At 37.6% G+C, this 26,377-nt stretch overlaps 1 protein-coding gene across 2 annotated transcripts in view; it reads right to left on the bottom strand.

The window, feature by feature from the left end:
- Window positions 1-24,350, bottom strand: part of Med13l (mediator complex subunit 13L) — a 284,233-nt gene extending 259,883 nt beyond the window's left edge. For both annotated transcript variants that reach the window (XM_047560071.1, XM_047560072.1), the window contains exon 1: window positions 24,128-24,350. In XM_047560071.1, the coding sequence (XP_047416027.1) occupies window positions 24,128-24,199 (72 nt within the window). In that variant the 5' untranslated portion in view covers window positions 24,200-24,350. The remainder of the gene's footprint in view (window positions 1-24,127) is intronic.
- Between the last annotated feature and the right edge of the window lie 2,027 nt (window positions 24,351-26,377).

The raw sequence follows: 26,377 nt of genomic DNA, 5'->3' as shown, positions 1-26,377 counted from the left end.
AAAAAAAATCCCTAAGAGTTAATCATGGATGGATATGGAGGTTAGGAGAGGCCGCTCAATACTAGATAAGCACACTTACTGCAAAATAGCATCAAACATCAAGGGCTACTGTGGACATGATTTGCCTGAAATAATTACACTATGGTTTTGCTGACATCTGAACTAGGACAACTTACACAGGCAAATGTGGGACATTTAAAATATAAGTAAGAAGCACCAGAACTGTCCTCCCACCATAAACAAACAAAAAACTGGACCAGAAAGTATGAAATTACTATTTTCAGGCATTGGACAACTGGCAGAGCAAAGCTAGGATCCTGAGATAAGGAAAACAAGTGGTCCTACAAAAGTTGAGGTAGCTGGAATTTGTGGAGAGTAGATCACCAGAATGAAGATAACTGTGTAGAAAAAAAGCCCAAAGGTCTGATAGGGGTTCTTTTGAGACTTTTCCTAAATATCAAGTTGTACATTGAAACAGTAAAATTCAACAAGGCCAGGCAATGAATTACTAGAAAGGTATCATTCCAAGGGCTGGGAGACAGTCAAGTCCTAAACAGCCAGAAAGGGAGGGAAACAAAAAAGGGTTGTTAAACACCTTTGACACCAATAGATACAGAAGGGTCAGGCCTCATTAAGTAGGAAACTAGCCCTAGCATAAAGACTATACTAACTCACCTGAATACTGAAGTTTCAAAACAAAAGTGAACTGCCAGTAACCTAACTACAAGCCAACACAAAATTATTCTCTTTTGGAAAGAAGCAAAATCCAGACTTGCAACAATGTAACATTCATAATGTCCAACAACTAATAAATACCAGCTAGACATTCAAAGAAATTTTTTTTTAAAATATAGGATCCATGACTAGTAGAAAAATGAATAAATAAAAAGAGCCCAAAATGAGAGCAATAATAGAATTAACAGTCATTTTAAAACTACTCTAAATATGCTCAAGGACTTACAGGAAAAATCAAGCACAACAGTGATAAAAGTAGAGAATATAAAAAAAAGTCTAGAGTTTAAATATGCAAAATCTGAAATGGGAAATTCACAAAATGGGTCTAAAAACAGATTATGCACAGAAGAGGAGGAAGAGGAAGAAAAGTGAGAGGAAGAGGAGGAAGAGAAGGAGAGAGAAGAAAGGGAAGTAAACAGGGAGGGAGAGGGAGGGAAACAAAAGGTGTCAGGAGACTAGAAAACACACAATTATTACTATCTAAGCTAAAGAACATGGAATCTGTAAAAACTGAAAATAAGCAAAGTCAAAGTAACTTTTGTAGCAAGATTAATATCAGGTAATCTCTGAGTAATGGTCAAACTATCTCCAAATTCATGAAAACAATAAGTCTCTGATCCAAGGTCAGTGAACCCCATGAGCATAAACAAAGAAAACCACATCAAAATAAATAAAGTCTTAAAAGTGGTCAAATAAAAAAAAAAGATATTACACAAGGGAAAACAAAAATTTAAAAAACTACAGACTTCTAATCAGAAAAAATGCAAAGTAGAGCTGGTGAGGTAGCTCAGTAGTAGAGCATTTTTGTCCAGGAAGCCTAAGGCCCTGGGCTCAATCCCCGACACCGCCAAAATAAAATTTTAAATTTTAAAAGGGTGTGGAGGGCTCTGAGATTGTAGCTTAGTGGTAGAGCACTTGCCTACCACAGGTGAGACACTGGGTTCAATCCTTGGCACCATCTTAAAAAAAAAAAAAAAATCAAGCCAAAACAACATGCTTAAAAAAAGTAAGACAGAGAAAATCTCCAAATCTAGAATTCTTACACTAAGTGGGAAAAAAAAAAAAAAAATTCCCCAACAGCCCTGGAGGATGATACAGGAGGAACAGTGAGGCACTAAGCAACTCAGTGAGACCCTGTCTCTAAATAAAACACAAAATAGGGCTGGGCATGTGGGTCAGTGGTTGAGTGCCCTGAGTTTAATCCACCGTACCAAAAAAGCAAACAAACAAACTTGGCCCTGCTGATAATACCAGCTACTGCGGAGACAGAGGCAAGCAGAGGCACAGAAGATATTGAGTTCAAGCCCATCAGGGACAACAAGCAAAAAAAAAAAAAAATTCAGGCTGGGCTGTAGTTCAAGTAGTAGAACGCTCGCATCAGAAGCCCTGGTTTCAATTCCAAGCACCACCACCACTCCCCCAACCCCCCTGAAAGAAAAAAACCCAACCAAAACATAAGTAGGAAACAGAAAGGAAAGGAACAAAAGAACAGATGGGACAGAGAAGGAGGGAGAAAAAAAACAAGATAGTGGACTTCAACGCAACCATACTGCTATAATTATATTAAATATAAATAGTCTAAATATTGCAATTAAAAGGCAGAGTACTCAGAACAAAGAAAAGCAAAAAGGCCCAACTATGATGCCAATAAGAAATACACTTTACTTATAAAACACTTAGATTAAAAGTAAAACGATAGAAAAAAATACATCATGCCAATACAATAAAAGAGCTGAAGTACCCAGATTAACAAAGTTGACTCCAAGAGGACTATTAGTAGGAACAAAGAGGAAAATTTTGTAATGATAAAAATATCAATTCTTCAATACACAAAAAATTTCAAATGGGTAGGACACCTCATAACAGAGTTTCAAAATATGACCTCAAAACTGATGTATCTAAAAGGAAAACAGACAAACCTAGAATTATAATTGGAGATTTCAACAGACCACCTCTCAGCAGAACAAGCAGACAGAAAATCAATAAGAACATAAAAAACAAGAACCCTGTCAACCAACAAAGCCAAACTGACATTCAAAAAACATAATACCATATGAATATACAACCAGTGAGACTCCACATCATGTACAACCACAAAAATGGGATCCTAATTAGAATAAGTTATACTCCATGTATGTATATATCAAAATATATTCTATTGTCATGTGTCTAAAAAAGAACAAATAAAAAATTTTAAAAACACTGTTTCAACAAAACCGGCATAGGCTTTTTTCAAATGCATATGGACCATTCACTAAGAGAAATCATGCTAAACCATAAAACAAATAAATATATTTTTAAAAACTGAAACTTCTGAACAAAATTGTTAGGAATTAACAAAAAATCTGAAACTCTCCTACTCCCTACAAAATATGAAAATTAAACAGTATTTCCAATAACACACAGGGCAACAAACAAATCACAAAGGAAATTAGAAAATATTTCGAGTTGATCAATTACAAAAAAACATACAACAACAACAAAATATGTAGGGTAAAATTAAAACAATATTGAAAGAGAAATTTGTAGCCTTATTTATATTAGAAAGGTATAAAATCATTAATGTAAGCTTACTATCAGAAGTTATAACAAGTATATTAAACCAAAAGTAAAGAGAGGGAAGAATATAGAAAAGAATAAATGAAATATAAACAGACTAACAATAGATAAAAACAATAAAACAAAAAGTAGGCTCTTTAAAAAGATGAATAAATTGACAAATTCTCACTAATCAAGAGAGAAAAAAACCAGGCACAGTAGAACATGCCTGTAACCCTAGCGGCTCCGAAGAGTGAGGCAGGAGGATTGCAAATTCAAAGCCAGTCTCAGCAATTTAGCAAGACCTTGTCTTTAAAAAAAAAAAGAGAGAGAGAAACTAGCAAGATATCAGGAATGAAAGAGGTTATTACTACACATCCTAAAGACAAAAAATAAATACAACTTAGATTAAATGAATTTCTTTGAAAAAATTACCAAACTCCTACAAAAAAAAAAAGATTAAAATTTGAAACAGCCCTATATCTATTAAAGACCTGAAATTCATAGTTTAAAACCTTCCTGAAGAAAAGACCTCCAAGACAAGATGACTTCACTAGTAAACTGTATCAAATATCTAGGAAGAAATACCACTGGTCCTACACAATCTCACTCAGAAAACAAAAGGACTACTTCCCAAATCATTTTGAGACCATCATTACTATGATACCAAGATCAGACAGAGATAATACAAGAAATCTACATGTCAATATCTTTCATGAACACAGATGTAAAAATCATTAGCAAACATTAGCAAATAAAGTCTTAACAATACATAAAAATGATAGCACACCATGAATCTAGGATGTTTCTTAGGAATTCAAGTCTGCTGAACATCTGAAAACTCATCAATGTAATTTACTATATTAATAGAACAAAACCTATGATCATCTCAACAAATAAAAAATTTTCGCAAAATTCAACACCCGTTCACAACTTTTTAAAACTAAGAATTAAAATAAACTTCAAACTGATTATAGAGATGTTACAAAATCCACAGCTAACATCACAATGACAAATCAAGGATGTACACTCAATATTTCTATTCAATACTGCACTGTAGGTTCCAACCAAAGCAATGAAGCAAGACAAAGAAAGAAAATGCAAACTGGAAAATAAAACTTAAAATGATCTTTTATTGAAAATAACACCATCATGTACATTTACAAAAATCGAAGGACTCCACCAAAAAAGCTACAAGAACTAACAGAGTCACAGTACACAGGAATCAAAAATAAATGCATTTCTATACACTAGCAGTCACAAGGGAAAACATTAAAAACAATATTTAAAACGGCATTGAAAAATGTGCACAACTTCAGGATACATTTGATTTTAAAAAAATATGTTCCAGATATATAAACCAAAAAGTAGAAAACAAACTTGGGAAGAAAAATTAAAGATCTCAAGAAATGGAGACTGGAGGGCAGTCCAGTGGTAAAGCCCTTGACTAGCCTCCTGGAGGCCCTAGGTTTGTTCCTCAGCAACACAAACACACACACACACACACGACCTATAGAAATAAAGAGTTAGACCATGTTCATGAACTGGAAGACTCAAAATAAACACTGCAATGTTCTTAATTTGACCTATAGATTCAACACAATCCCAAAAAAACATGTCCACAGGTTTTTAACTTATTGAAAAAATCTAAAATGTATATTTAATGGGAATGTTGATCACTGGTAGAGCACTCACCTAGGAGGCACAAGGCCCTGGGTTTGATTCCAAATGCCACAATTTTTTCATTTAAAAAGTAGAATAAGGGCTGGGGTTGTGGCTCAGTGGTAGAGAATTTGACTAGCAAGTGTGAAGAACTGGGTTCGATCCTCAGCACCACATAAAAATAAATAAAGGTATTGTGTCCATCTACAACTAAAAATATTAAAAAAAAAAAAAAAAAAAAAAGAACTGGGAATGTGGTTCAGTGATTAAGTACCCCTGGGTTCAATCCCTGGTGCAAAAAAAAAAGTAGAATAAAAAACTTGTATTGAAATGAAAGGCACCCAAGAAGAGCCAAAGCAATTCTCAAAGAGAAGAAAGTTGGAGAATTTACACCAACTTCAAGATATACTACAAAACTTCAACAATGGTCATAGTGTAGAATTAGCACAATCAAAGGAACTGATTACAGAGTACAGGAAAAAAAATCCAAGCACACACACACATTCCATTCATTTTATAACAAAGATATTCAGTAGGAAAGGATTAGTCTTCAGCAAATGATGTTGAAGTAAATAACCATATGTTGCATTAGACAAAGGGGAATGAAGGCAGGTGGGAATAGGAAAGACAGCAGAATGAATCAGACTTCACTTTCCTGTGTTCATATATGAATACACGACCAGTGAAACTCCACATCACGTACAACCACAAAAATGGGAAGTTTTACTCCATGTCTGTATGATATGTCAAGATACACTCTACTGTCATGTATAACTAAAAAGAACAAATAAAATTTAAAAAAAAAAAAAAAAAAAAAGAGCTAGCTGAGGATGTAGCTCACTGTTAGAGCACCCTTGGGTTCAATCCCCAGTAGCATGAAAAAGAAGGAAAAAAATAATAAATTGCACTTAATCAAAATTTAAAACTTTATTCTTCAAAGACCATAAATGAGAACATAAAATGACAAACACAAGTTGAGAGGATATATCTACACTACATATGTCTGCTCATGGACTTGTGTCCAGGATATTTTAAGAACTCCTACATGTCAACAAATAAACAATCTAATTTTTAAATTGGGCAAAAGTTATAAACAGACAACTCACAAGAGGTATAAATATACATGAGAAGATATTAAACTTCATTAGTTATCAATTACAAATAAAAATCAGTTATACACCACTGGAATAACTAAAAAAAAATTGTTGTTTTTTTGTTTTGTTTATTTTTTAAATAGCTCTGGGGAGTGAACCCAGGGCCTTGAGCATGCTAGGCAAGCATTCTACCACCAAGTTACATCTCCATCCCTAGACCATTTAAGTGTTTTAAAAACTGATTTACTACATGTCACAGGATGCAGATCAACTAAAACGCATACATGATGATAGGGCAAAAGATGTTATTTTTAAGTTTGGCAGTTCTTTATAAAGTAAGACTTCTAATAATTTATAGAAACAAAAATATATGTGCCACACAAAAACCAGTATATTAACTTTCATAACCATAAACAAATCAATGAATAAGCAAACTGTAACACATTCATACAAGGAACTACTATTTACCATTAAAAGGAAATGACCTACTCAATCAAACAATAATATGAAGCCAGGCTCGGTGGCACACTCCTGTAATCGCAGTGGCTCCAGAGGCTGAGGCAGCAGGATCATGAGTTCAAAGTCAGCCTCAGCAACCTAATGAGGCCCGAAGCAACCCAGTGAGACCCTGTCTCTAAATAAAATATTTTAAAAAGGGTTGGGAATATGGCTCAGTGGTTAAGTATCCTGGGTTCAATCCCCACTATTAAAAAAAAAAAAAAATATATATATATATATATATATACACATATATATATTCATACGTATATATATATATATATATATATATGAAACCACAAAGACTATATACCACATGATTCCATTTACAAAATTTCTAAAATAGGCAAAATGATTCTACAGTGGCAGCAAATCAGTGGTTCTTTGAAGATAAGAGAAGACTAGGGGGAAGGCAGATGCCTGACAACAAAGAGGCCTGTAAGAACTTTCTGCATTATAGAAACGTTCTCTAATTTCAGGTAGTAGACATTTGCCCACATGAACATTTGAAACCAAGAGATGGTTTCATGTATGTAAAAACATTTGTCAAAACTCATGAAAGTATACACTTAAAATGGGCATATTTTATTGTACATAAATATAATAAAAAATGTATGTATAAGCCAAGCATGGTGACACACATCTATAATCCCAGAAATTCAGAAGGCTGAAACCAGAGGATTCCAAATTCAAGGCCAGTCTCAGCATCTTAGCGAGACCCTTTCTCAAAATAAAAAAGGGGCTAAGAGGTAGCTCAGTGGTAGAGTGCTCTGCGTTCAATCCCTAGGACCATCAAAAGAAAGTATGTATTAATGGGAATCCATATGAAAAAAAAAAATCACTCAAAGAAAAAAACTACTAACCAAAGTTACTTCTTAAAGTTAGAGCTTAGATCCTGCACATCTCAAAAGTAACCTAGAACCTTTTAGAGAGTATACAATTTTTCAAATAAATCATTTTCATGTCTAACTATATTAACCAGAATACTGGTTAATGATTTATATTTATTAAACTTAACTAAAAGAGAATTCTTGTGAAATTTCTGGGAAGTGAACTTTCAGTGAAGCCTATTAATGACATTAGGATGGTTTATTTCTAACTACAGTAGTAGACCATAAACAAAAGTATACATTATTTTATCTGTGTAAAAGACATTGTCTACACAAACATTAACGTCTCCTTCCTCCACAGAAACACACACTGTAAACTGCTGGAGATAACAATATGCCCACTAAAAAAACTACATTTCCCAGTCTCCCTTAAGTACGTATGGCCTTTAAGTTAAGTATGGGCAAAAGTATTTAAGGAACACTTTGGAACTTTTCTTAAAAGAAATGTTTTTCACAAATTTCCTCCTCTTTCCTACCTAGAATACCACCATGAAAACTGGAGTCTGAACAGCCATCTTGGACTATATGCTACTGGTGATAACCTAAGGATAATGGATGAACAAAAACAGAAGGAGCCCAGATCCCTTGGTAACCACACCAGAAAAATGCCTGCCTCTAAGTTTCTTATATATAAAAAAGAAATTAATTTCATCACATTTAAGATAATTTAAACAAGCATATGAATATCTTGCTAAAATAAGTCATTTTTGATGAGAATATTTGAGTAAAACTGGTCTTTTATTTTTTAAAAAAGACTTTTTAGTGAGGTGATTTTAAGATTTATACAGTTAAATGGGTTTTTACATTGCTCTAGTCATCAACCAAAACAATAAACTACCTGATTTTTCATTTTCCAATAAAAGAAAAAAATCTATTGCCCTATCTGTGGGAAGAAATTTTAAGCTGCATTATTACCCCATTAATCTCTGATGAAACTTTTTAAAAAATGTAAACCATATTATCACTCCATTAATCTCAGACAAATCTATATGCTCCAGTGATTTCTGCCTTCATGCTTGCACTAAATTATATGGTCCACACTGTTAATTTTTAAAAGGCTGACAAAAGAGAGAGACCATGCTGCCTGGAGTAGCTAGGAGGAGCCTCAGAGAAGTCCTAGAAGGATTCAGACAGAGGAAGTAAAGCACACAACACAATACAGGCTAAAATCTGGGCTCTAAATCAAGAGCTCTAGCTCCTGTGTGACCCTGGGCAAGTTACTTAAATTTTTTGCTTCAATTTTTTCATCTGCAAGTGGGAACAATCGGATCCACCTTATTCAAACCTTGTCAGCATTCAGTGAGAATGCCCTGCCAAGACTGCAGGGCTCCTAGACACAGTCCAAGTTCTTGTGGGAGAATATGCACAGCATGCAAAGTTCTGCCTTGCTATACAGATTCTTAACTAGAGAGTGACTGTGGATTTAAAAAAGAAAAAGGGACTTTTAGAGATCAAGCACTTCGGAAAAACAAGAAAATTCAAAGAAATAGGTATGTATATACATATGTATATATAAAAAGATCCTCATAATCTCATTTAACATCAAGAAACTGAAATTGAAAGATTGAGGATTATTTGCAGAAGAACAAGTAAAGTGAATAAGATCCACTGTAGACAAGGATAGTATTATGTATGCTAACACATTTTTTAAAGCTATCACTATCAAAATTTAACACATAACTACTATTACAGCAAAAGTTTTTTGAAAGAATCTTAATGTTCCTCATAGTTGATGGTTAAACAAACAACGTATATCCATCTTAAGAAACAAAATACCCAGGTGTGGTGGCATCTGCCTGTAAGCCCAGCGACTTGGGAGGATGAGGCAGGAGGATCCCAAGTTCGAGGCCCTAAGCAACTTAGCAAGACCCCGTCCCAAATAAGAAATAAAAGGGATTGAGGGGGCTGGGTTTGTGGCTCAGTGTTAGAAGGCTTGCACAGTACGTAAGAGGCACTGGGTTCACATCTCCTATAATAAATCAATCAACCAATCAATAAATAAAGGTCTATCGACAACTAAAAATAAATAAATATATATATATACATATATATATATAGGGGGGTTTGAGGGTATAACTCTATGGATATAAGCACCCCAAGTTCAATCCCAGTACCAAAACAAAAAGAAACGGCACCCATTTTTTTTTTTTTAAAGGGTAAGGTCTATCTCAATTTAGTGACATAAAAATATTTTAAGACAATGTTTAGTGGAAAAAGCATGTAGCAAGAAAAGGTGTGGAATTATCTCTATCTGAAACTTTTAAAAATATAAAAATGTCCATCAATTCATTGCATTAAAAAAAATAAATAAACCCTGTACATGAGAGTGAATTATGACCACACACTGTTGGAATACCATATGAAAAAAGGCAAGCTACAAAAGACCACAGTATGATTCAATTTATAAAAAGTCCAAAAACATAAAAACTATACATATATGGGCTGGGGCTATCTCTCAGTCAGTAGAGTGCTTGCCTCACATGCACAAGGCCCTGGGTTCAATCCCCAGCACCACCAAAAAAAAAAAAAAAAAAGAAAAAACAACTATACATATATGATTGAAACTCTTTAGAAATTAGGCAATAATAAATATAAAATTCAAGACAAAATTTACCTCTGAAAGGAGCAGAAAGAGAATGGGAGGGAAGAGTAGTGATAGGAATCAATAAATGGTAAAATGTTCTTTTTCTTAAACTGGGTATTAGGTACATTGGTGTTCAGTGTATTGTGATTCATTCTACCTTATGTGTCACTTACAAATACTATTTTCACCTATTTAATATCTGAGAACAAAATTTTGAAACTGCATATGTGTACAGACACACAGACATTTTAAGTAGGAAAAAGAAACTCTGGAATGATAAAAATTAAACTACTGGTAGTTACCTTCCTGTGGGGGAGAATAACTTTCCTGGTTTAATTCAGACACTTCAATATTGCCTGAATCTGTGACTAATTATGAAATTTTTTTATTAAATTTATAAAAGAAATTACTTTTCCATTAAAATTAAAATTACAAAAATTATAACCACATGGAAAATGTTAGTAAGTACAGCAGAATAAAGAATTTGATTTACACTGTGAATACATTCACATACAAAAACGTGCATACTAACTAGACTAGAGGAGAGGTACTGGGGTAAATCTGATCTAATGGAGTGGCTGAAACATGGGTAATTTTTTTATAGTTTCAATTTCTTGAAAATTTTATTTCATGAAAATATTTTGTATTTCATTAATACTACCTCACTTGGAGAGAAATTAAAGAAAAATGACAACTGCAGGAAAGCTAACTCTCTAGTTTCAGGGTAGCCCAGTGAAAAAATCTCCCCACATGAGAAGGCTGAATGAATTTACAGCCAATTGACAATGGATAGTACACGCTGTGCCAGTAAGTGCACTCAAAACAACTGGAGAGGGTCCCCACCACACCAAGGAGATTACATCAAAAGGTTCTGAAGTGCATATGTACATTTTAGTGCTTAACTGAGAAGTGGTGCTGCCAAGTGAAAGTGCAGCAGTGGCAGGGAACGCTCCACTGCACAGGGACCCAGGAATGGTTGGAAAATGGAAAAGGTGGAGAGACGGAAGAATGGAAGGGGAATTTTCCCCAATATGTGATGCAAAAATGACAAGGCATAATTACATTCTGAGTAACTATAAACATATTGTACAATCAGAAAGCTAAATGCTGAGGGAACAAAAAATAGAATAATAGGAATGCAAAAATAAAAGAACCCAAAGTCAGAATGAGCCATAGGCATCCACGATAAACACGATACTGTGGTCTTTGCCACTAATTTTACACACTGGTTCCCAAAAATCTCAGCATTTCCATGAAGGCATGCAAGAAAACAGGAGGGAAGTCTATTTCATTCTCCAACCAAAATATTACTGACCTGATATAAACAAAACCTTTATATATAAAAATTTCCCAAAGCAGATTTAATAGAGGAAAGATGTATCTGTATTCTGTGCCTAGCACTATTAAAGCAGAGGTTCTATATACAAAGGCTGAGAGAGAGGGTTGACTACTGTTAGGGTACCCCTCCCCTATTTTCTTTCTTTCCTTCTATTAGGGTCTTCTCCATGCCCATTTCTAATCATCTAAATTTCATTAACTCTTCTCCTGACAAAATAGTCTGACTCACACCTCCAACCACCACCACCACCACCACCACCTGCGGAAGGCCTGGTTCTATCTACCTCACCAGTCTGGCACTCTCCTTTCTTCCCACCTTTTTGCTCTGGCCCTCCCCTTCCCTTATAAACCGTTTCCTTACTACCCCAAATCTCTCATGGAAATTGCTAGGTTCTAAGCACCAATATTTGCCTTTGCTTTCCTTTCACTATCCCCTGCCTTAAAATTTTGTTGGAGTTCTATGAGGCTTAATTTAACAGCAAGAACCCAAGCTCAGGGAATACTTCCCTGCATACACACCTGTGATCAAAGCATAAGTCTCCGGTTTAACAACGACAGCTCAGAGATGTTGTCAACTGTTCCTCCCTGTTTTGCATACACAGGAATGCAAACACCACAAAACCAAGAACATCTGTTTACCATTTGATTCCTATATAATTGGTCATCAAGTCCTGTCAATTCTACCTCCAAAAATATTTACTTTAATCATTTCCTTCTCTTCATTCCTACTGGCCCTGCATAATTTCTCACATCTAGACTCCTCTATGAACCTTCTCTCTGCCTCTGGTTTCTCCGCTACTACAACCCAATTCTCCACAGAGCTCACAGAAGGTTTCTAATCAAAACCTAAGTCTGATCATGTTGTTACCCTCCTTGAAAGCCTTCAGCTCCCTGTCTGCACACAGAATTAACTTCCACCTTCATCATACCATCCAATCTGTCATCAAGGGTTACCATTCAGTCTTGTCTCCCATCTAGTACAGAGGAAGTCTTAAGTAAAAGCTAAGTAAATTATTCCAATGAGGTCTAGAATTCTGCTTCATATCCTATTAGTATATTATTTATGTAACTTACACATTTATTCATCTCAAACTATATAATATTGTCACCAAACTCAAACTTTTGCAAAAGAACTAAACCACATTATATCCATATAATATTAAAACAACTGGGATGTTTAAAATATTTCTATTTTCAGTTCTGACATTAAAATAAAAGGTAGAATCTAAACCAATAGCTATCTTCTAAAAATGAGTGTTAACATGTATCACTAAATCTCTCACAGCTTTCTGGAAATTGTCAGAGTCAGCTCTGGATTCTTAACAGTGTATCACACGTACCATATGAGAAAGATTGGCAACAAAATCACTTACTTTAAAAGATAAGTGCCTACCTTACTTAAGTCCCACTCATTTATCCATCTGGAATATTCCTTCAGTTCATCATATAAATTACCAACACAAACTGTTCTTCTTAACAGATTCATTAGAAAAGTTTCCTAAATACAATGATTCCACGGCAAATCAAATTTATAAAATTTACTAAAGAATGCAGATTATTACCATACCATGTATGAGTTCTCATGAGAATCATTCCACTGTTTAATTAAATAGGATCTTGTAGACAGATTCAAAAATAGCACCATCTGTCTGGGTTGCAAAGCTCAGTTTCACCACATCACCAAATAGCAGCAACAACAAAAATAAATAAATAAATGTGTGTGTGTATCTCAAGTAATATACAATTAATGAACTGAGTATCTGGAATTTTTATACTTGATTCAATCTATGCAGATGATTACTTTGTGTATAAACAAATATTCTTTGAAAACTGTATTTTGAGTAACTTAAACTTTAGTTAAGAACTTGTATACCAGAGAATAAATATTTATGCTCTTTAGTAGCTAAGATGTAGATTCATGCTCTGGCATAAATTCTAAACACTAAACTGCTCAGGTGTTATATAAATCTGAAAATTTTTTAAATACCTTCTCTTATTTGTTCAGAATAATTATGTCACTAAATTTTCTCAAAAATATCTATACCTCTAGGATTATGTCATAACCATTTTTATAGATTCCTATTTGCTATTTTTAATGTAAAAAGTACTTAAAAAGAAAGAGAACTATTAATAAAGTCATCTATGTGATCTCAAGACCACAAGTAGTAAAGTTGAAAAAACATTTTAAGATCTCATATCTCATTTCTATTTTGAATTCAAATTCAAAAACAGAAAATACTTGCCAACTTTTAGCTAAAAGCCAGTACAGGCCTCCCTACTATAGGCACAGCAGCCTCTGCACCACCCTACACACTTAACTACCCAGGCAGGCAGCCATAAAGAAAAATCCTAAATACATCTAAGTGTTATTGAGCTAATCTACTTCAACTATGGAAGAAATTACTGAAAGAATGTGTGTGAGGTACTTGATGGCTCACTGGGCCATCAAACGAGTGAAGCAACACACTAAGTGACCAAAGGTAAAACTCTGGTATCGTACAAGCCAAACTTTTAAAGTCTTAAAAAATTATCTCAACTGGATACATTTATTTATCCTACTAAGGTTCTTCTTAATGATTTAGTCTCACCAAAAATAGGTGTCTAGATGGCATCTGAGTTTTGCTCGACAGGGCACAACTTACAATTCTACTCTTCCTTTATGATAATTTGCCTTGGTTTCCAGAAGGCAAAACTGCCACCCCCATTTAATTGGTCACCACAATGAGTCCACTCAGTACATGGCTAAGCCCATCTCTACTGAAATGGGTATGACAAGGAAGTACACCAAACCACTTGACTCAGAACCTGAGAAGGCAAAGGATCGCACAGGCAGGCTAGAATTCTTGGCATACATCTACATCACATGCATGCCAACGTGTCCACAGCAGATCTCTTCCTGAGGTTTTTGCTCATCATCAGTAAGACCCATCGGAAGCCTAAGTCACATATTAAAGAGAAATTTAAAATAAAGTGCTTGTTGAAATCAACCATCATAAAAAAAAAATGCAAAATTTTTCAAAAATTTTGTTTATTCAGCCTCAAACTTCAAAAAGCACTCAAGCTTCAGCTGAGACTGTCTCCACTTCCTTCACATTTCTTTCTTTCTCATATCCTCACATCCTTTATTTCTAAGCAGTATTTCACTAGCCCTTATCACCTGAATTAAACAGCCCAACTTGTTTCCCCAGTGACCAACTTTTCTTATATCTTCTATCTTTCCCTCGGTGTCTCCACTGCTGTTGCTCCTTAGTCTACAAACAAACCTACTTTTGAGACTCTTACCCACCCTCTCCACTCCCTCCATCCCTGCTTGCTTCACAATCAGTCTCCAACTGAGAAATGTCCACACTGGCTCTTCTTGCCATCCATTCATTCTTCGACCCATCAAAACCCAGATTCCACCCTCGACTGTAATTTCTACCAATTACCAATCTGTCCAAATAGCAAACTTTATCTTTCGCTCCCCACCTTCCCTCTTCAGGGTCCACCACAATTGTCTTTGAAATACCACAATTTATATTCCCTTTCTTTATTTTTATGTCAGAGAAAGCAAATTATATTGTCTACTTAAAGCACACATTAACACATTCATGACTTAAAAGTAACCCTGAACCAAAATTTAATTTATTTTAAATGTACAGAATTTGAAGAATGGTAGGTTACAAGGTTCATGATTCTAATTTGTCTGCGTAAGAGAGCAATCCTAGAAAGGCTTTTAAACACGTTATTAAATGTAATACCATTTAACACACTTGCTTTTTCCTCAATTCATTTCTCATAATAGTTTCTGTATCATCTTGGATTATCTCCCGTTTTAGTTTCATATCCCATCTGCTCGTTTAAGATTCACGTCTGTCCAGTTTCTGAAATATTTGTCACTTTAGTCATTAGCATTTTGCGTAATATAGCACTGTTTTTTTTTTTTAAAGTTCAGAACTGAATTATTTTGGAAAACTGAGTATTATTTTAACATCACTATTTCTTAATCTAAATTGGTCTGCCCACACTTCAAATTTTCCACCTAATAAAAATTCAATTTCAATAAGCTTTTGTACTGTTTTTTTAAAAAAGGAAGCCAAGAACTAGGACCATAAATTAGAAGTGCTCTCCCACATCTCAGTGAACACGAATAGGGACTCAGTCCAGCACCATGGCCCATGCCTGTAATCCCAGAGACTCAGGAGACTGAGGCAGAAGGATCTTGTCTCCAGGGATGTGTAAAGAAGGGAAAGGAAAAGCTAAAAGACAAATACTCTTTCCCGATGACACCACAGAACCGGCCACTGTTCTCAACATTATAATGAAAAGGTTATCAACGAAGAGAAAGCAGCACGGATCCCTACAGGGAAGGACGGGAAAATCTGCTCATCCCATGGGAGCATCCTCTCCTCAACACTGTCTCCAAGCCTCTTTCAGAGGCCTAGAAGAGGGCCCAGTGGGGAGGACTCCTGCCCACTGCCCAGAGCAGAGGAGGATCAGGCAGAGCCTGCTCCCACTGCGCAGGCTCGAGGCTGAGCACCAGTGCTCCTGACGCTCCAAGTTCGTTCCCACAAAAATGCTACCAAAAATAGCATCTGAGTTCTGTAACACACATAATAAGTAAAGGTAAGGAGGCTAACAACCATCATTTGTCCAACAAAGTCAAAGAGCATTTTCTTGGTGTGTGAAAACAAACTTAAAAATTAACTTTTTCTAATATTTTGAAATCTGGAGACCATCTATACATAAAATTCTAAACTTCTGGATAAAACTGAAACACCACTATTCGGAGTCAACATGACTAACAGAAAATCTACAGATTTGTGGGAAGGCTTTCCTTCCTTCAACAAGGGCTAAATATTTTTAGATACTGCCACATTATTAAACAGAAAAGAAAAATTAGCCAGTAGTTGACTTCTCTCTGTTGAAAACACAGTAAGGGTTGTGACATTCGTGTCAGACTAAAACATGATTTGGTCTTTAGAAGAAAAATATATTTATTAAGTACTATTTCTGACATTCCCTGAGACAAATCTCAAAATGTTAATAGAACTGCTATTTAAAGTTCAAAGAGCACTCCAAAGCTGCCAAGGAATTAATAGCTTAAACCACCAAATAAGAGCCACAGTTCAATTCCTAGTCTCAGTCAATTATAACTCAGAGTTGGTGCAGCAACATCTCCCAACACCTTAAAGACACACCACACAACTGCCAACCATACAACGAATCAAGAGCGGTACCATCTAAGGATGAAGTTCAAGTTTTTCTTCTCAGACATGGCTTATTTATAAGGAAAAACACAAGAGGTTCTCCAATTTAATCCTCTGCTACCTCAAAAAAGGTGCAAAAATACGAAATGTACAATGACCATACAACCAATGACCATACTTCATTCCAACGCCTGGTTAACTAACTGCACAGGGCTTTTCTGTAGCTTCTCTTGAGGTCTTTTCTTATGAAACATCACTATCTAGCCATCCAAACTGCTTTCCTCAGGATGATTTTTCCATACCTCCTGCCCTCCATATTTCCACTATGTTCACAGGAAAAACTGAGGCACAGAATCATTACCATAACCAACCTGACGTGGCTTGTTACTAGTAAAAATTTCAAATACAACACAAGTTTCCCTATTACCAGTTCGCTGCCCATCTTAAAGGACTCATGAAAAGCAATCTTACAAGTGAAAGTTGAATGAAAGTCCTCCTGCACAAAGGATGAAAGGGAAGGAGTTCTGGATCAAGAACTGGACAAAACTCCCAACAGATCCCAAAATCTATAGTTTGCCTACCATAGAAAATCTAATGCTAACTTAATTCCTGTTCCTTTGAGGTCTGATAAGAACACACACCTCATGATCAACTGGCATTCTCCCTAATGCAGATTTTCAAGGACACATCTAAAATATTGCCAAGCCTAAATAATAACGCATTCAGAATGCAGAGCTAAACATCAAATAAGTAAAAATAAAAACAGCATACTTATGATCAGAACCCAAATGGGCACTGAGAACTCCCTTAGGGAACTGAGAAGACAATAGTCATTCGTTTAGCAAATAGTTAATGAGAACCTAACTACTGAAAAGGGCCACTGCCCAGTGGAAGTTCATCTACTTGTCAGAGGTACACAACAGGAGCATGAGTGACTAGCTCTACCTGTGGGAGTCAGGGAAAGCTTCACCGAGGAGGTGACATCTGAACTATTTTTAAAAATGAGTAGGACTGTGCCAGACATGCACGCACAAAACTAGAAACTGCTTCCAAATTTTCCAGAGTTAGATGTGTATGTTTTTCCCTTCTTTCTCTTCAGGATGCTAAAATTCAATTATGAGACTGGTCAACACTCTATCGTACCTATTTGAGCACCTATTGTTAGCTCTTGAACTCAGATGTACTTAAGCATCTTCCTTATTCAATGAAATAATCTGGAAATATGAAGCTTCATGTATCCTTCTCAAAAATACTTCCTTACTTATAAATTTATCAATAGTCTCTGGAGGAGGGAAAAAGATCACAGTAATTTTCATAAAGTTCAGTAACCTCTTAGATTATCAACTTTTTAAATTTCCACTCAATATTATAAAAATGGTGTCCACAATTTTATTTTATCTAAAACAAATACTTTCCTTAAATTTAATTTTAATATCGAATAAATGTCAAATATACCCAATTAATGCAGTGACTTAATACAAGTTAAGAATTATTACAAAAAAAGAATCTAATGAAGATTTAAAAAGAAAATTCACCTGCAAGATTCTTTTTCCCCTTCCATTTGTTAAGTCAGAGCTACAATTTAAACTACATGACATAAAGATAAATGAAATTTTAATATCTACCTATGAGGTTCCTTTAACAGTCGTGGAATTTTACTATACTGAAAAAAGTACAAAATGTAGAATGCTGTCACCAGCACTGTGCTATTTCACATAACAGAAATACTGTGAAATAGTTGATTTTTTTTCCTTTGTGGTACTGGGAATTAAACCCAGGAGCACTTTCCCACTGAGCTACATCTCCAGATCTTTAAATTCTCTATCTTGACAGGGTCTCACTAGCCTGAAACCTTAGTCCAGGCTGACCTAGAGCTTGTGATCCTCCCTCCTCAGTCTCCAGAGTCACTAGCAATATAGGCAGGCACCACAGCACCTGGCACAGATATGCCAATGAAATAACATTTTCCCTTGGACACATGGATTCTCCTAATTTTCATCTAGAAAGAAAAGTCATTTTTTTTTTTTTTCAGATTAGATCCAGGTATTTTATTAGCTTAAAAAAGGAAAATTCTAATCCTACAAACATAACTAAAACCTGCAAAAATAAACAAAAGTAAAGAAGATTTCCTAAAAGCAGACTGTTACAGGAAATTTATGAGGATAAAATCTATTCTAAATGATAGCCTTAAAAGGAAAATAACAATGTAGTAGAGTAGGGAACTGTCACTGAAATAAACATCAATCACAACATTTTAACAGAATTTAAAACTATTTTTATATCAACTAAAACAAGGATAGAAAACTATGCTGATGTACATAGTGAGTACACTAAACAAAAATTGGGCAAGCATGCATATTCCATTCATGCAAATGAGTGTGAATTTACTATTCCTCATTTGTGTTAATATTTACCAAGATTAATAGAATATCATTTCCCCTATGTAATGAAGTGAATCCCCCAATGGAACAAAGCTTAACACCTTCAAATCTTTCAAATAAACAATGAAAGTTTATACTACAAAAGGAAATTATCTGAACAGAATCAGAAAGAAGTTTAAACAACTCAAGAGGGGGGGAAAGTCCTAAATTCCAAGACCACATTACAAATATTGATTCACTAATTCCAGAACTCTAAACAAATCCTATAAAACAATGTATATGTATGTTTATTTGTAGGTTTTTTAACTATACAACACAGGCACATTTTTAGGCTATCTAATTACCTCACTTTGCAATGCATTAAATGTAATTTCTTAAAATAAAAATATTTGTAAAATGACAAAATAGATAATCTGGTAAACCACACTACAGTTTTATAACACACAGTTTGTAAAACAGATTTGCACAAAATACATCCTAATGGCACTAACAGCAATACTGCAGAAATCTTTTCCTCCTGTTTCTAAAAAATAGCTGCAGTGCACAGATCACTAATAATACCTAACATCCAGCTATATTACTATTTTCATAAGCTTTGTCTAATTTCTCTCACTGGATAGCTCCTGTGAAATAAATGTTATCATCCTCTTTCAAAAAAAATGAAATTGGTACCTCTACAGTTAAAGAAAGGCAATGCTATTATTATCATTATTATTATCTAAAATAAATATTTCAAAAAATATCTTTGAATCAAACTGATAGTTGAATGAACTATTCTTAAAATTCAGATAAACAATCTCAATACTATGTACATTGAGTTAAAGAGTTTCATCCCAATTTTATCTTCTTTATTAATCTCAGGATAGCAGAGATCTCTGAAAGTATTTGATGAATATAATTAACTCACAATTAACTAAGCTAAATTAGACAGTGAATAAAAAAGATTAATTTTTTTCATAACTAATTAATATAATTCACTACTATAACTTAATGTTATTTGAAGGAATGCCTTAAGAGATTTTTTTCCAAATAAATATCTGATATATTCATGAAAAAATGACCAGAGCATTCCAAAGGAAGTGATAAGCTACATAAGCATCAGGCATAAACTCAATCAACACTATGGTCCTAAATGCACTCCAACGCCCATGATTCTCACAGAGGAAAAGAAATAGGCCCAACCTAACTTCTTCCCAAGGAGCACGTTAAGCAATAGCACAGCAAAATATTTGTAGCATAGAGGTCCTAGGTACATTTTTTTCTCTTTAAAATTATGAACTCATCACACGTACAAATGGCTCTTTAAAATGGTCCAGTAAACTGCTACACTCTGCCTTAAATTGCTGTCTATTATGTACTTAAAAATATTTACTAGCAATTGAAGGTTAATATGGCAACTATTACCCGGAGGCAATTATTGCTATTAAAAATATATAAATACTGTAACACCATGTGCTAACAACAAATGCCGAACAGAAAACACACATTAGCAAATTACAAATATTTTCACTAAAGAAAATGAATGATCCTGAAAAAAGATGCTTTATGTATAAATACTAAAATTGCAAAGTGGGATGAAAAAATACTGTGTATAGTATTTTGGCACTTTAGAAGATCAGAGAAATCATTCACTTCTCTTTATTTTCATTGGACAGTCCTCCCCACTAGGTTCCCGCTCAAGAGTACAGATTTCAAAGTTTCTACACTTATACCTATCTTCCTTTTCTGGGAAAAAAAAAAAAAAAAAAAAAAAACTCAAGACAAAGAGAAATTAGATCATCAGATTATCTTAAAAGCTTCAAATATAAAATAAATGTCCCTCAGTGGAAATGATGTACTAATTTGTGTGTGTGTGTGCATGTATTTTAATTCTGCAAGAACATGGGATCATCAGTCAATTGTTCCTAGTAAGGAAGACTCTAAGCAAATAAACAATGTGAATGTGAAGCAAACATCTAAGAACCAGAGATCACTCTCCCTCAAGTCCAAGAGTGTATACTTAATCTAGCTAAAGGGCACAAAATCACTTTCTCCATGCTATCTCAATAGAGAAACAAAATAAAGATATACTTAACATCTGGAAATTATGTCTTCCCATAAGGGTGAGTTCACATACCATAGGGTACACTGTTACGCTTTCCACAAGGTAGATTTAACACACTTAAACTGAATTATAACTGAGAGAATTAGTAACAAGAGTCACCCAGAATGTAATGAACAGCATGAGAAAACAGTTTTAAGTCACAAAGGCACAGCCAGGCATGTATTTATTTAATGCAGTACCTACACAACTCACAGCAGTAAAAATGAGGAACACCTAAAATGACCTATATCCTATGTACCCATGGCATTTTTCACAACTTAGGAAAGGGGAATGGAGTGTGAAAAGAACTCAGGAAAGTTGATGCCATGCAGCAGAAAATCAGAAAATAAAAGACTAGCAAAAATCTTTTAAGACACCTGATTGTACAATCAACTTTTGCTAAGCCATAATGACCACCTTCAGGTAACAAAGTGGGTGGATCATTACTGTCATACAGAACTTTAATCTCTAGCTTATATTTCAATCTATACTAATATGAACTTCTAGGTAAATTCTCTAGAAACATTACTTTTCCCAAAAACTGAACAAACTGCAGTTCAAATACACACACACACACACACACACACACAGAGTACGTAAACAGTTCTTATATAACAAGTGATTACTATAGCTCCCTTGGAGTTGACTATTCTGTACAATGTATTTTTAATAGTCTAGGTTGTACCTGCACATAATAGGAAAAATTCTCAGTTTGGAATCAAAAAAAATATTCAGAATTCAAAATATTCAGAAGTTTAACTGATTCAAAAATAAATTTTAAATAGCACCAACCCACCCTCCACACAAGGGAACATAAACATTATACAGTCCTTTAAAAAAAAAAAAAAAAAAAAAAAACAACAACAACTAAGCATTTCTATGGTTCTGCACATCAATGGTGCTATCTAAAAAGTAATTATATTTTTAAAGTATATTCAAAAATCAATTTCTTGATTTAAAGAGGTTTAGGGGAAAAATATTCAAAACACAAACCTTTGTTTACTGTCAAAATCTAACAGAATCCTCTTCTACAAATGTTTCTCCAAAGCAATCTCAAGTATCTTTTCTCTATAACATTATCATCCTTACTTAAGCTTAAAAAAAATAAATAATTCTAAAGATTGGTTATTCATATACTTTAATTTGTCTACAAAATTTACTGAGTATAAATTAGCCACATATACACAAGCCATTACTAGTCAGCATGATATATGGCAATTTGGGAGTCTCTCCTCACTATTACAAGTCTACTTGATTATTTTAATTACCTGTAAAAGTGTCAATGTGGTCACCAGCCACCAAACAAAAACCATTTTAAATACCCCTTAATCAATACATTTGCTGATCTGTGAAAGTCCCTGAACCTGATACTAAAAGACCGACTGAGGGAGAAAAAAGAGTTTTATGTCCACATATCAAAAAAAAACAAGGGAAAATTATTACAAAACCATTAAGAAGAATCACAACTGATAATCAAATTTTGATTAAATATTTAAATAAAAATGTTTGATTAAAAAATTAGCCTGATATTACTCCAGTGGAAGCAATGACACTGTCATTTAGTGTTTGTAGGTAAAAATCATGGGTCGGTTTTTCTTTTTATCTGCATAAAAACTGTAGTACATTTAATAAAATTACACTTCCACTTGAAAAGTTGGCAAGAATTTATTTCTCCACTACTCTCAAAGAAAAAAAAAAGCATCTATGCCACCCATAATTAAATGTAACTAATTACAATTTGAACACTAAATTATTTATCCAGTGTAAACAAGGATTACGAGGAAATAATGCTTCTATCTACAGCAGGGGTTACAGAAAATAATTTCCAAAATGCTTGGTATCCAAAGGGCAGCACCCCCCCCCAAAAAAAAATAGGGTACACAACTTAAAATAAGTAGAGTTTTTTAAAGGCTAAATCAAATAAACCATTCGGCCAATTTTCCAATTATATTCTACGCTTGAAACATAATTGCTTTACATCTGTTTACAAATCTTTGCTCAATATTTAAACAAATTCGTACTCTCCCAGGCACATAGCTATACATACAGTAACTCATGCACAAAGCACATATTTAAAGACCACGCACTGCAATTATTAGTCTAAACGCCAGGTTTAACAACGTGAATGTTTTCAGAGCTAGGTAATACGACCCAATAAAAAGCAAAGATGGCATTTACCACCAAATGTCACTGCCACCACCAGGAAAGAGTTGCTGGAGCCCTATACATTTTTAATTTCGATGAATCTAGACGCCGTCGTCGGGTGCCAGGCTTCCAGGAGAACAATTGACACCCTAACTGCTTCAAGATTAAGGCAGGCGATGCAAATCCGAGGGAAAAGTTGTCAATTATCAGAGAGAAGAGAGCACGAGAGGCGAAGGCAGATAAAAGCGATGTTATCAAACCGCCCAGCTTGTTGCTTTTTTGTGCGTGTGTGGATTTGTAAGGACAGAGAAAACAGTTTTTAAAAGACACAGGAGGAGAGAGAGAAGAAAAAGCCTTCTCCACCTTCCGTCGGCTCGGTGCAATGGCTTTACGGCGCTCCGGCGTAGTAAGACCCGAAAGGCAGGCGGCGGTCCGTGTTTACAATCGCGGGAGCTCCGGGCGCAGGAGTCCTTTACTGACACAATCGCATTCAATCAACTGTTTTCGAGCGAAATTGCAGGTGTCATTATGGAATTAAAAAAAAAAAAAAATTCAAAAGGCGGGCGGGCGAGCGGGCGGCCGGCCGATCCGACAAGGGGGGACAAGGCTGCTGCTCGCAGGCGCGGGCAGCACAAGGCAAAGGCTTCCACATTTAGGGGAGAAAAGGGGGGAAATGGGAGGAGAGGGGGGGTGTGATCGCAACCCAGGGTGGGCGTTCGAAGTGCGACCCAGAATCCGCAGCTTTGAGACTTCCACATGCAAATTCCACGCCGAGCGCCGCGCTCACAAATGATTTTTAAAGAGCCAAATAAACACTGGATAGGATCCAAGGCGAGGGAGAGACGATCCAAAAGGGGGAGAATCGGCGAGAGGCGAACGGCGGGGAGAGGCGAGGGAGGGGCGAAGTCCCGGCGGCGGGAGGAGAAAGTTGGTCGGCGGCGGAGGTCGGGCCCCCCCGGCGCAGCCCCCTCCCGCAGCCCGGCTACTCACCAGCGAGAAGAGGTTGGAGTGACAATCCTCCAGGCTCGCCCCGTTCGCCACCCAGTTCGCTGCCGCAGTCATGATCCTCCGCGAGCCCGGCCGCCAGAGCGGGGCATGTCGGAGCGAGGCGTCCGAGGCGAGGCCGGGCCGGGCGGCGGCGCCTCGCCGAGGAGCGCGGGGCGGCCGGGCCGCCGCCGCCGCCGGGGAAGGGCGGGAGGGCCGGCGGGCGGGCGGGAGGCGCCGCGGCGACGCCGCGCCGGGGGCGGCGGGCCCGGGCCGGCGGGGGGGTCCGAGGCGGCCGCGCGGCTCCTTCCTGCTCGGGCGGCGGCGGCGGCGGCTGCGGCTCCGGCGGCGGCGGGGGGCGCTGTCCGCGCGGCCCGGCGCCCTCCCCGCCTCTCAGGGCCGCCGCTGCCTCCGGGGCCGGCGCTGCGGGCCGGCCGCCGCCTCCGCCTTCCCTGTTCCTCAGCCGCCGCCGCTGCCGCCGCCTTGTTTATCTCCAGCCACCGACTCCCCCTCGGCCCCCGCCGGCGCGTGAGGGGAGGCGAGCCCCGGAGCCGCCGCCGCCGCCTCGGAGCCGCCGCCGCCGCGGAGCGCGAACTCGCGAAGGGGGGGGTGCGGACGAAGCCAGCGGGCGACCCCGGCAGCCGAGCGACGTCCCCTCCTTCCTCTTCCTCCCCCCCCCCCCCCTCCTCCCCAGTCAGCCTCGCTTCTCCTCCCTCCCCGGGCTCGCTCGCTCTGACAGCAATGGCGGCCGCCGACCGCGGCTCGGCCCGCCATTGGCTGGGGCTGCGTCACGTGACGGGCGCCGGCCGCGCGGGGGGGCGGGGAGGGCGGGGGAGGGGCCGGGAGCGGCGGCCGCGGCGGCAGCTCGCGGGAGGCGCTGCTGAGCCGAGCGCGGCGGATCCTCCAGCCGGGAAGAGGGAGGGAGACGGCGAGGGAGAGAAAGAAGTGCGGGCGGCCGGGCTCCCCGCGGGCGGGGGACTGCCGGCCCGGGGCTGCTGCGGGGGCCCTGCCCGGGCGCCCGGGCCCTCGCGGGGCGCGGATCCCTGCGGGGTCGGGGACCGCAAGCCCTGGGCACGCCCGCTGCGACCGCAGGGCCCTCGCTGGAGCCGGCCGGCATGGCGGGGGCTCTCTCTGGGCCAGGCGGCAGGTCTGCGAGCTTTGGGGAGTGTCTTATCGAAACCTCACGCCGCCGTCCGCCTTTTACCAAAGAGAAAACTGAAACACAAAGAGATTAAGTCACTTGCCCGAGGTGGCGGGATTCGAACCCATGAACGCATAGACGCAGAGCGAAGCCGAGCACAATTTTACATGCCTCACCCACGGAGCTCTTACTGGGAGCTGTGCATTTGATACTGAAGTGCTGTTTGAGCCCTTCACTCGTAGTGTGTGCATCCATTCTCTGCATTGCATATAAATGCTTCCTGAGTCCTTACTGTATGCCAGAATCTACTGTAACTGCCAGGTACTGTGCTAAGGCTTACTTGGGAGCAGACCCTCCCTCTCGGCTCCATTCATTCAATAACCAACATTTCCTGAAAGTATATGACCTGGGAGTCCTGAGGAGTGCTGGTATGAGATGGTTCTCCCCAAACCCTCAAGATGGGGAGGGGAAAACTAGCACTTAAAGAGAGGAAGAGGCGAAATCAAGGGAGATGGGAATGTAATAAAAGAAGAGAAATCTTAGACATGTGCATTGAGCTTTGGAACCAACTCAGACACTGCTAAAGCAAAACACAAGTATGTATTACCATGGCTAACACTACGTTATAACCCACTGACACTGTTAGAAGGAATATACCTACATTATTTAAGATAATCCTCAAAACAACCACCTCAATACTGTTATTATCCTTAGACTGTCCAAAGGGCAAGCTCAGAGGTGTACAGTGACACCCCAAACCTCTCACAGTTATAGCGTGGAGCTAGCCCAGGTGTATGGGACTCCATAGCCTGAATATGAATTCAGAAGACTTCAGGAAAGATGCCACTAGCTGGTTTTGCCGTGGCTGGTTGTGTTAATCTGACCCTTTCCAATAGTTTAACTTTCCAAGCCTCATTTCCTAATCTGTCAAAAAGGAACCCTAATTGCTGACCTGCTGACCTCGGGCCAATGTCATGAATTTTTATTAAGAACTATTGATGAAAGTGTTTAGGGAAAAAAAAGACTGAAACACTTCATCAACATGTGATGTTACTTGGGCTTGAGCAATTAAATGGTGTGATGGTTCATCATATCCATATATCATTTATTTACAT

This window comes from Sciurus carolinensis, chromosome 8 (genome assembly GCF_902686445.1).
Source record: "Sciurus carolinensis chromosome 8, mSciCar1.2, whole genome shotgun sequence".
Lineage (NCBI taxonomy): Eukaryota > Metazoa > Chordata > Mammalia > Rodentia > Sciuridae > Sciurus > Sciurus carolinensis.
Note: the sequence above shows the minus strand (reverse complement) of the source record. Positions and strands in the feature narration are given on the sequence as shown.